This window comes from Conger conger, chromosome 5, assembly GCF_963514075.1.
Source record: "Conger conger chromosome 5, fConCon1.1, whole genome shotgun sequence".
Taxonomy (NCBI): domain Eukaryota; kingdom Metazoa; phylum Chordata; class Actinopteri; order Anguilliformes; family Congridae; genus Conger; species Conger conger.
In genome coordinates this window covers 66,341,871-66,353,543 of record NC_083764.1, presented here as the reverse complement: position 1 = coordinate 66,353,543, position 11,673 = coordinate 66,341,871, and the positions used below count along the sequence as shown (strand labels likewise).

The 11,673-nt window shown below is 45.1% G+C and overlaps 2 protein-coding genes across 3 annotated transcripts in view; both read right to left on the bottom strand.

Moving 5' to 3' along the window:
- LOC133127936 (cAMP-specific 3',5'-cyclic phosphodiesterase 4C-like) overlaps window positions 1–1,991 on the bottom strand; it is a 50,748-nt gene extending 48,757 nt beyond the window's left edge. For both annotated transcript variants that reach the window (XR_009708690.1, XM_061241072.1), the window contains exon 1: window positions 1,677–1,991. The gene's annotated coding sequence lies outside the window, so the exon portion shown is untranslated. The remainder of the gene's footprint in view (window positions 1–1,676) is intronic.
- Window positions 1,992–3,097: 1,106 nt separating this feature from the next.
- On the bottom strand, window positions 3,098–10,687 carry mpv17l2 (MPV17 mitochondrial inner membrane protein like 2). Its single transcript, XM_061242225.1, has 5 exons — window positions 9,693–10,687; window positions 9,120–9,281; window positions 5,986–6,062; window positions 5,299–5,427; window positions 3,098–3,497 (listed from the first exon to the last, which is right to left on the bottom strand). Exons 1-5 carry the CDS (start codon window positions 9,880–9,882, stop codon window positions 3,414–3,416), a joined length of 642 nt encoding a protein of 213 aa, XP_061098209.1. The 5' UTR covers window positions 9,883–10,687; the 3' UTR covers window positions 3,098–3,413.
- Window positions 10,688–11,673: the final 986 nt, after the last annotated feature.

Genomic DNA, 11,673 nt, shown 5'->3' with positions numbered 1-11,673 from the left:
ACTAAAAGGGTGCAGGTTCTGGCATGTGTGAAGCTAATATTTGCCGAGTAGACACAAACCTGATAGTGTATTTTATTTGTTTAAGGGAGCGGGCAGAGGAGAGGCGTAATCTAAGTACCATGGCGCGCGCAAGGGCCTGCCGTACAACATCTATAAACAAGCATGCATTTCCTAACCATGCCGTAGAAATACAGTTTCTGTGTTCACTCCCAGCTAAAAAAAACAACCCAACAACAACGGGACAAACGGACAAAGAATAGAAGGCGTTCGCCATCTAGAGGAAACCAATGGTATTATTTCTGTGCCAGGGCTTGTTTCCGTGCATTAAGACGTAGGCAGCATACTCAAACACCCACCCCAGGCAGATTACAGGAATGCAAACTTGTGAATGCGTGAAATTCTGCCGTTATCTGATGTTAGTGTGGAGCATACACAAACTGCCACTGCTTAAACCTAAACCCACGTCAAGAAGAAAGTACAGTAAACGCGAAATCATTCAGCTGGCTTGTATTCGATTTCATACACAAAACACACTCATGTGTAAAGTTCATGGTGGAAAAAAAGAGTTAGTGCCCGATCACTAAATGGAAGCGCTTCAGACCATTACCGTCTCTATTGTCAGTAAACACAAAAGATTGCCATCATGCAATCACTGGAAAACAGCGGATTTAAATTTTGCCTCTGAACAATGGCTTGGAATATATGATCCAAATACAAAAACATTAGTCACTGTACGGTCATCGGAGACATTTTCTGCAGATTCAATGTCAAACAGGATCCTCACCAGTGTGACAGTGTACACTAAACAGCTTAAATTTAACCTGAATGTTTAAGTGTATTGGAGCATTTCGTCTTCTTAGGGAAGTCCAGCCAATGTCAGGAAACAACGATGTTGTTAACCAAAATGGACGCATTTTGGTTAATAAAACGTGTTGTTTTTATCCATTGGCTACAGTAGGCCTATACAAAGAAGTTACATAAAATGCGATTTTTTTTTTTTTTTAAACAGTCAAGGGAAGAGATATATGGGGCGAATTAGCCTATGTATTATTGGAAAATGCACCATATTTGCAACGTTGATGTCCCCTTTTATTTATAGGACACTATGCTGTACCAATAGCGGATTCCTGATCGCAGGTATTTAAGGTTGTAGCCACCGATTGGTTTCTGCTTCATATCTCCAAGGACAGCCGCCGCCAGCGTGACTGGTTTCAGAACTGAGATAAAGTGCTTTGTAAAACTAAGAATCGCTGGAAAAAAAAAAAAAGTCCTACATTTTACGGTACCTTGGAGATTTCGGTCACACGCGCAGAAGCGGGATGAAAAAGCCTGTTTGGCTCTCCAACCGACTGCTAGCCAGGCAGCTAACGTCCAGCTAGATTGTGTCTACCGTGGTTGTTGGGATTGTTCAGTGATAGCAAAGTAATCCGTCAAGATCACGGAAAGGCTATTGCAATGCACATTCCGAACAAAAACTAATTAAGCCACAGCCCTGGTCTGTCACTACAACTTGACACGACTTGTCTAGCAGTCAAAAGCCACGGGCTGATGTACAACACCCGACCGCCCGACTTAAGACACCTGGACAAACTTACAATACAGTCCTTACATTTTCAGTACAGTAAAGTCAAGACTCCTGAGCACGCAAGACACATCGGTGACAAGTGATTTCTTACGTGTCGCGTCTTCTTCCGAAAAAGTTTCTGCCTAGAAGTTGCTGCCTCGTTCGACGTGCTCGCTTCAACATTGGAAGAGTGTCACACTGGCGCAAATCGCTTAATGTATGGAACGAACTTCACTCCGTGCTGTTGCTCGTCACGGTGTCGCACTTTTATACTGCACATGCATAGCGCATCAATAAAACCGTACGATGTTTAGTCTCTGATCACTTCTTTCGCAGGGAATGACGCCGTCTGTGCGCATGCCAGCGACAGGCGTAAACGATATAGCGAAAAGTGTTGCAATGTGGAACGCGCCGCACAGCGTCACTGAATGCCTTTCCGGTCTCTGGCAACTTCTGCCCCGATTTCACTTCCAAAGACGTTTTCTTCCTGGAAAAGGCACAGTGAACGGGTTTGTACAACGGGAGTGACATGTTGCATTTTTCCTCTTTACTTGGGGAAAAAAACGAAAGTTTATGAATGTGGCTGTAATCGTTTAGACATTCCCCCCAGTTAACAGAAAAGGCAATGGACAACATTAAAAAGTTTTATAAAAAAATTCCTTTCAATGGGTTTTTTTTTTTAACGAAACTTCGATGGTGTAACTATTTTAAAACACCTAAATTAAAATTACTACAACCAATTTTTGTCCTGGTTACAAAATATATATTTTAAAAAGAATACTATTTTCTGCATTTGTCCGGTCTCTGATCGCGGAAACCATTAATGCTGAGAACTGGGCGCAGCTTCACAATGCTACTTTAACATCCAGCCTTCTGTTACCCGACGTATGGGCTACAGCCAGCCGGTGGTTTAAGAAATTGAAGCAGCGTGCATTGACGTTAGGTTGCTGAAACGTAGCCTAGCAAACCCGCAGTGTGTCCGAAACGAATTTCTCTCGACAATAAAAGCAGTTGCACAACTATACGTCGCTAAAATACGCGGCGATGGCTGTGCTCTGCAGTTTAAAGCAGTAAAGCAGTTTATGTCTTGCGTTATTACAGCCGATTGCCTAACCAACTGGTAGTGTTTGAAACGTGGTCACGTGCAGATGTGTGCATGTTTAAAAGATATTGCTGGTCCCAGACTTCCCCACAGCCTAACATGGCATTGACTTTATTGTATTTCTTTTGTAAGTTCATGAAACAGTCTAGTTTGAAATGATCAAACTATTAGAATTAAGTATTTGACTGAGCATATTAAACATTTAATTCAGACTGTATGTCTGTGTGTTAAAGAAATATATTGAATACACACGGTGGCTTGCAAAATACATGGCCTACAATAAATTAAATGAGCGTTTTCTTGCAAGTAACCTATTGACACAAACACCCAGCCCATTCCACTTACTAAGGCAAACCGTACCAGTTTTCACCCGCCAATACCAGCTCGACAGTCTTCTAAGCTACGGAAAGTGATGAAGACTCGACCGAGAATGTAGTTAAAATAATTTATTTGTGCGTGTATGCATGCTTGTACATAAATATTGATATATACATACACACAGGTTAAACAACACTGGAGGGAGTGAGCAGTCTGCACAGGATTCGGCACACTTCGGTATCCAATCACACGACGCGAGAGAAACGTCAGAGAAAGCAGGAACTGCAGAAACGGGAGGAACCGTGTCGGAACCACAGGAATGTCAGAGATCTGGCAGTGCGGGCGGAGGGGGGAACAAACGGAGAGAAACGAAGTGAAATGATTAAAAGAACGCTGTTCATGAAGGCCGTCAAACGGCCGGGGCGATGATCAGAGCTTCTCCTCCACACGGCTGGGTGACGTTACGGTCTCCTCAGTTACCACGGGCTCCGAGACTTCCTTCGGTACGGTGTCCTGCAGGGGGGGGGGGGGGTGACAGCAGACACCCTTGCTTAGCATTGGACAGGCTGAATACAGAACAAGCGCAATCAAGTGCCCAAACTCCCACTTATCATCAAATCTACAAAATTTATTTTGATTTAATTTGCCAATTATTGTCAAACAGGCGGCATGGATGGTGCAGTGGGTAGCACTGCCGCCTCACAGCAAGGAGGTCCTGGGTTCGAATCCCCGTCGGCCGGGGCCTCTCTGTGTGGAGCTTGCATGTTCTCCCTGTGTCTGCGTGGGTTTCCTCCGGGTACTCCGGTTTTCTCCCACAATCCAAAGACATGCAGGTTAGGCTGATTGGAGAGTCTAAATTGCCCGTAGGTATGAGTGTGTGAGTGAATGGTGTGTGTGCCCTGCGATGGACTGGCGACCCGTCCAGGGTGTATTCCTGCCTTTCGCCCAATGTATGCTGGGATAGGCTCCAGCCCCCCTGCGACCCTGTTCAGGATAAGCGGGTTCAGATAATGGATGGATGGATGAATGGAATTATTGTCAAACATACAAATCTATTGGTGGACGAACCGTTGTCAGCACTCACAACTGGATTTTTAATTCTACAAACATTCAACCCTGTTCCAATCCTGTAGACCTTTTCAGAAAAATTTTTTTATACCGCAGCTGACAGAGGAAGTTCCTGACCGCAGCCAGCCGGTCTCACGATGCGCCGACGAGATGAGCAACAACAGTAGCAACATCAGTAACAACATCAGCAACAAGGCAACAGTTCCAGATAAGACTCGAAAAAATAAAACAAAAAAAAACCTCACAACTGAGCCACTAGGCGGCAGTGTAGTGCAATCATTAGGGACCTGCCTCAAAACACACAACGTTGTGGGTTCTTATTCCCGGTTCAGGCACCGTCAGTGCACCACTGAAAACAGCAGTTAGCCAAATTTATAGTATAAATGGACTGTATTACAAAAATAAAGGCACTCTATAAATGCCAACCATTTGAAATAAATGACTAAAAACGGAACCGATACAAAAAGAAGCAAAGCAAACGTATGTTAACAGGATAGTGCGTCATATTTGTGAAGCTCTTCCAGCTCTTCTGGGTCAGCTCACTCAACCCAGAGCCACACGTTTGGTTCTGAATGATGGGGTTGCAGTGCTGCTACGCTCAGACACTGCGCCTCCCTGCGTCTCCCTGCACCTCCCTGCGTCTCCCTGCGCCTCCCTACGCCTCCCTGCGCCTCCCTGCGTCTCCCTGCGCCTCCCTGCGTCTCCCTGCGCCTCCCTGCGTCTCCCTGCGTCTCCCTGCGTCTCCCTGCACCTCCCTGCACCTCCCTGCACCTCCCTGCGTCTCCCTGCGCCTCCCTGCGGTAAAACTCTAGTAGCGCAGGACCCCGTGGACCTGACGCCTGCCAGGACGAGCTCAGCTCCGGGCAAGTCATGATGATGATGATGATGATGATGACGATGATGACGATGATGATGACGATGACTGACTGACGCAGTAATTACCCACAGGAGCCTGATCTCCCTCTCCCCCGGGGGCGGTGTCAGGTTATTTCTGTGGCTCATCTTCAGCCAGAAGTGGGTCAGTCGTTCCCGAGGAACCAGAACAGGGCCGGGAACGCCCACAGCCGTCCCGACACCAACTACTTCCTGTTTCCTCTACTCTTAAAATGTCTGAACTATCTTGGTTCTTCGTCCATGACAAATAAAGAGGTACCTACGTATGGTGTGCTTGCGGCGTTAAGGCGGTACGCATGTAAGGGGGTACGCATGTAAGGGGGTACGCACACGGCATGAAGGGGGTACATACGCGGTGTTTGAGGTAGGAGAGGTAGGTGTCCCAGCCCAAAGTGATGGTGTTCACATACAGCACTCGGAACTTTGGCGGCAGGAAGTAGAAGTTTATCATCTGGGCTGCAGGCCACACACACCAGTCAGCCTAGGAGAGAGAAGGAAGACGCACGTCACAACACACACACACCACACACCACACACCACACACCACACACCACACACCACACACCACACGCACACGCACACCACACACCACACACCACACACCACACCCCACACACACACACACACACACACACACACCACACACCACACACCACACACCACACACCACACACCACACACCACACACCACACACCACACACACACCCACACACACCACACACCACACACCACACACCACACACACACCACACACACACAGTATAACCTGATTGGACCAAACTAAAGAGCAGGTTTCCAGAGAGGCATAAAGAAAACAAGAGGAACAATCCTAAAACAGGCCTGAAACCAAACATACATGGGTCCAACATCAACCCAGCTAAGCTCCACTACACGTTAACTTCACAGAACTGTTTTATTCAATGCTGCAAAATTAAGCGCTTGGAAGCACGTTAGAGTTCTGTGCATTTTATTCCAGATGATTAAAGCCAAAACAGGGACAGTCGTTATAAGCGTTTCTTCCAGACCGAATCAGTTTACCTTGTAAAACTCCCAGAACTTTCCTTTGAACTCCTCCATACTGTCAGAGAGGGAGTGGCCTTCCATAGCACCCATACCTGTGGAAAGAGCAGACACACACCTGTCTAAAACACGATAACACACACATACACAGACCTGTCTAAAACACGATAACACACACACACAGACCTGTCTAAAACACGATAACACACACACACACCTGTCTAAAACACGATAACACACACACACACACCTGTCTAAAACACGATAACACACACACAGACCTGTCTAAAACACGGTAACACACACCTGTCTAAAACACGATAACACATACACACACCTGTCTAAAACACGATAACACACACACACACACCTGTCTAAAACACGATAACACACACACACACCTGTCTAAAACACGATAACACACACACACACACCTGTCTAAAACACGATAACACACACACAGACCTGTCTAAAACACGGTAACACACACCTGTCTAAAACACGATAACACATACACACACCTGTCTAAAACACGATAACACACACACACACACCTGTCTAAAACACGATAACACACACACACCTGTCTAAAACATGATAACACACACACACACCTGTCTAAAACATGATAACATACACACACACCTGTCTAAAACACGATAACACACACACACACACACACCTGTCTAAAACATGATAACACACACACCTGTCTGTCTAAAACATGAGAACACACACCTGTCTAAAACATAACACACACACCTGTCTAAAACATGATAACACACACACACACCTGTCTAAAACACGATAGCACACACTCACCTGTCTAAAACACGATAACACACACACACCCGTCTAAAACACGGTAACACATACACACCTGTCTAAAACACGATAACACACACTCACCTGTCTAAAACACGATAACACACTCACCTGTCTAAAACACGATAACACACACACACCTGTCTAAAACACGATAACACACACACACACCTGTCTAAAACACGGTAACACATACACACACTTGTCTAAAACACGATAACACACACACACCTGTCTAAAACACGATAACACATACACACACCTGTCTAAAACACGATAACACATACACACACCTGTCTAAAACACGATAACACACACACACCTGTCTAAAACACTATAACACACACACACACACACACACACACACACACACACACACACACACACACATACACACACCTGTCTAAAGCACTATAACACGCACACACCTGTCTAAAACACTATAACTAACACACACGTCTAAAACACTATAACACACACACCCGTCTAAAAGACTAACACACACACACACCTGTCTAAAACACTATAACACACACACACCTGTCTAAAACACTATAACACACACACACCTGTCTAAAACACTATAACACACACACACACACACACACACACACACACACACACACCCGTCTAAAACACTATAACACACACACACACACACACCCGTCTAAAACACTACAACACACAGACACACCCGTCTAAAACACTATAACACACACACACACACTTGACTAAAACACTGTAACACACACACCTGTCTAAAACACTATAACACACACACCTGTCTAAAACACTATAACAAACACACACACACCCGTCTAAAACACTACAACACACACACACACCCGTCTAAAACACTACAACACACAGACACACCCGTCTAAAACACTACAACACACACACACACACTTGACTAAAACACTGTAACACACACACCTGTCTAAAACACTATAACACACACACCTGTCTAAAACACTATAACAAACACACACACACCCGTCTAAAACACTATAACACACACACACACACCTGTCTAAAACACAGAACTACACAGCGTTCTCTTCCTGGTTCAGTATCTAAACGGCCATAAAACAGTCACAAAGAGCAGTGATGACGTGGTTCTGACCCTGAGGCCCCAGAGCCCGACGCTCAGCTCTCTGTGCAACGGCATCCCATAATTCAGCAACGGCATCCCATAATTCAGCAACGGCATCCCATAATTCAGCAACGGCATCCCATAATTCAGCAACGGCATCCCATAATTCAGCAAAAACATAAGTCATGTTGTCTTGGACTCTAAAATATTAATACTTCAACCAATTTTTTTTTTTTTTTTTTTTACTTGAATCAGTATGGAACACAAATTGAAAGCTCAACGATGATATGAAAAGCTCTGAAACAGGAAAACTGAATCTTATTGTTATTGCAAGTTATTCATTTGAAGTGATTATTTCTCCGAAAAACCTGACAGTGACGGTTCCTCTCGTAGGGAACTGGACCGACTGGCAACGGAACAGAAGCGCAGCCGCGTTTAAAACGGCTCGGACTTCCACAGAAAGGGACAAGCACAGGAGTGTGGAGTGGAGTGTTGGTGGCTTTAGAAAAGCAAATGCATGAAACAAGAGAGTGGGGGAGGAATGCTAACGTAAGCGTTCTTGTGGGAAATGTGCGTATTATTACCCTGAATTCAAATTTCCCAAATTTGTTGCCCAGCTGGTTTTCTGGCTTTTGCGTTCACCTTAAAAAGCAGAATTTGGACCCAAAGCACTGTGGGGCGGGGGCTTGGTCATCAGTTGCTTAAACTGATCACTTGCGTGCTGAGCAGCACACAAGCCAGAACATCTCCGGCTCACCAGGGCCAGGGTGGGGGACTACTGTTCTAGACCGACTAAACAGCGCAGTGCTGGTGGGATATAGAGAATGGCCCGTTTCCATCTCGCGTGGTGCTACATCAAACGTAGAATTACAGACGGACAACGAATTACATTTATTGGAACGCCACTTCACTGATACAGACACAGGCAGAACGTGAGTTTGCCAACTTCAGGGCCCAGGCCTGGGTTAAAAGCATCATAGTTTTGGATCCAAATTCTTTGCTCGATTGCTCTTGCCTGGTGCAACTGAGCCAAACGAAGAGGTCCAGGAAGCAGGGATTGCACTTCATGGGAGTATTTCCTACGTTCCAATACACCAGACGAGCCCCGTAAAAAGTTTGAATCCAAAACAATCACGCATTTGACCTGGGCCTGGGCAGGATCTGCAGCCTGTTATCCCAATATCGTAATGCAAAATCACGATTATTGAAAAGCGAATTTATTATCGGTTACCTAAGAAGTACCAGGCGCCCATGACGGGCGAGGCAAATAGCTGGTCCAGCAGAACTTTCTTGCCCACGACCCTCAAGGTGTTGCCGACGTAAAGGCTATCCAGCCACAGGTACCAGTAGTGCATGAACGGGCCCATGGAACAGCCGACGCCGAACATGCGACCTGCAGGGGGCGCAGTATTCACAGGAGAACCAGCCTTTAACCTTGTCTGCCCACCAAGCGAGCTAACAAGCACACCGGTCCGGCCTCCACGGTAAACAGTTATTAGATGGTACAATGAAAACGACATGGGGGAAAAAAAAAAGACAACCATAAATCAGGGCTCTACGCTAACAATTGTAGGAGGACACTAATACACGCCAATGTAGTGTCATTATTTTTCCAGTTAACACACATCAATTTTCAGGGGCAAATGCTTCTAAAATGCGGGCACTGTACATCGCAGTAAACTATTTTAGATTCGTTGTCGTTTTACATGCATCCCTCAGCCATGTTAATATTTTACACAGAAATAAATAGTTAACCAAGCACTTCGTAACCCGCCTTGACCCGAGCAGCACGCTTGCCACTAACCTGTCCGGAACCAGTCATGCGTTTTCTCCGGAATCCTTCGTTTCTCACGGGCTTGTTGTATTACGTCCCCTGCAGCCAGCATGCCTCCGCAGCTAACTGTGTTCGTTACTATAAGAAACCTGCCACTAAACAACGGCTTACAGTAGCCAGATAAACGGACAAGAAACTCCTTACCCGACCGGGGAATCATGTTTCTAGCTACGTATCCCCACTGACGCAAGCGAAAGAAACATCCGTAGCTAGCACTCGGTTGACCCACTGTCGTTTCCTAGTTTTTCGTGCTAGTTGTAGTTTAGCGCTTATTGCAAGGTAGACAGAATACAGCTTTTGACAGAAATACGGTAGACCTTTCGGTCGAAATTACAACTCAAAATTTAAAAAGTTAGGCACTTGATCAAGGAGACCATGGATTGTCTACAGATAGCTAGCTAATAGAACGATACAATGACATGAGGTTGGGTCAGCATGTGGCTGTACAGAGATCAACCTGGTTAGCTATGGACTAGCGCTTGTATTGGGTCTCGAAACTAAATTGAGCAAACAGACACATTTCTGTGACGAAGTTACTTCGTTAAGTATAAACTGAGACACCGGTAAAGTCCAGTTCCACAACTTGTAAGTAAGTTTATGACTCCGACCGTCACGTGAGTCAGCAAGATAGCAAGGGGTTCTTAAAGTACACACCGCCCAGCATAACACAAACAGACAGATCAGAGGATCTGACCCAAAATAAGGACATCAGTTTCATAAACACAATTGAAATGCATCAGCTATACGATCTAATTAAACGGAGGTGTAGCTAATGCCACACACAGACACGTTTTCAGTACGCCTGAAAACTGACTAGCTATTAAGAAGCGACGGTAATATAATCTTAATTACAGACGTGAACAAAAAAGGCTCCTGAACAATCATTACCATTGTTTGTTCGATATGTAACTAGCTAGCACGCACATGCGTCGTCGTTGGTACACTCCGAAGTAGTCGGTTCTCGTAAAATAACAGGAAGTGACCTCGTGAGTGCCAACTACTGGTATCTGGGATATGTAGTTCACGGAATAATATGTTGCTTGGCAAGAACGGTCCATGATTTAGCTGTTGTTTGTTCAGTTTAGTGACCACATTACACTTCTTCGCGACAGTGAACCTAAGTTTTCATAATCAACCCGTAAGATGGGAAGAAACTAGTCCTAATGTAAGGGAAACATGTGCCAGGAATTCCCAACTTCTGCATTTACAAGTAATTGACGGCACTTAAAATTTTGTAAAATGCAACTTGCTGATCAGTCATCCTTTTGACCACACACCCACAAACACACACACACACACACACAATAGTGAGCAAAGGTTGTCATTTTATTGTACATGCAGAAGATCTCAGGCTGGGGTTGTTTATCATTTATACTCTGCACCGATTGACACAGAAGGGTAATGGTCACTGTTATTGATGTCCACCTTTAGTGGAAATCTGAGTCTCCCCAGTGCAACAGCCACTCTATTTTGTGTGTATAATAAGGCAGGACTGATGTGTGCTTTCAGACTCCATCTCTCACAGAGTACTCTGCACAAAAAATACAATTAAAAAGAAAAATACTGAGCTGAAGCCCAAGGTCTCCAGTCAAGGGAACTCATGATACTACTATTGAAGCTCTGGAGAAGGGGCCTACAGGGGATTAAGCTGAAGTCAAGACTGGTTGTTTATATTAAATGTTAAAACCAAACCCAGCAAAACTAGGCCTGGGCCCGGTATGACATAGCAGGGTTACTGAGTTAGCTGGATAACTGCACTGAGTAAAACCCACAAAGCAGGATTACTGAGTTAGCTGGATAACTGGACTGAGTAAAACCCACAGAGCAGGATTACTGAGTTAGCTGGATAACTGCACTGAGTAAAACCCACAGAGTAGGTTTACTGAGTTAGCTGGATAACTGCACTGAGTAAAACCCACAGAGCAGGATTACTGAGTTAGCTGGATAACTG

Bases quoted from the DNA above. Each gene is read 5' to 3' on its own strand.
- mpv17l2 (XM_061242225.1), bottom strand. From the start codon at position 9,882: ATGATTCCCCGGTCGGGTAAGGAGTTTCTTGTCCGTTTATCTGGCTAC. The intron at 9,282-9,692 runs GTTAGTGGCAAG...CGCCCCCTGCAG, and splicing joins GCATGACTGGTTCCGGACAG to GTCGCATGTTCGGCGTCGGC. The intron at 5,428-5,985 runs GTAAACTGATTC...TCTCTCTCCTAG, and splicing joins AGTTCTGGGAGTTTTACAAG to GCTGACTGGTGTGTGTGGCC.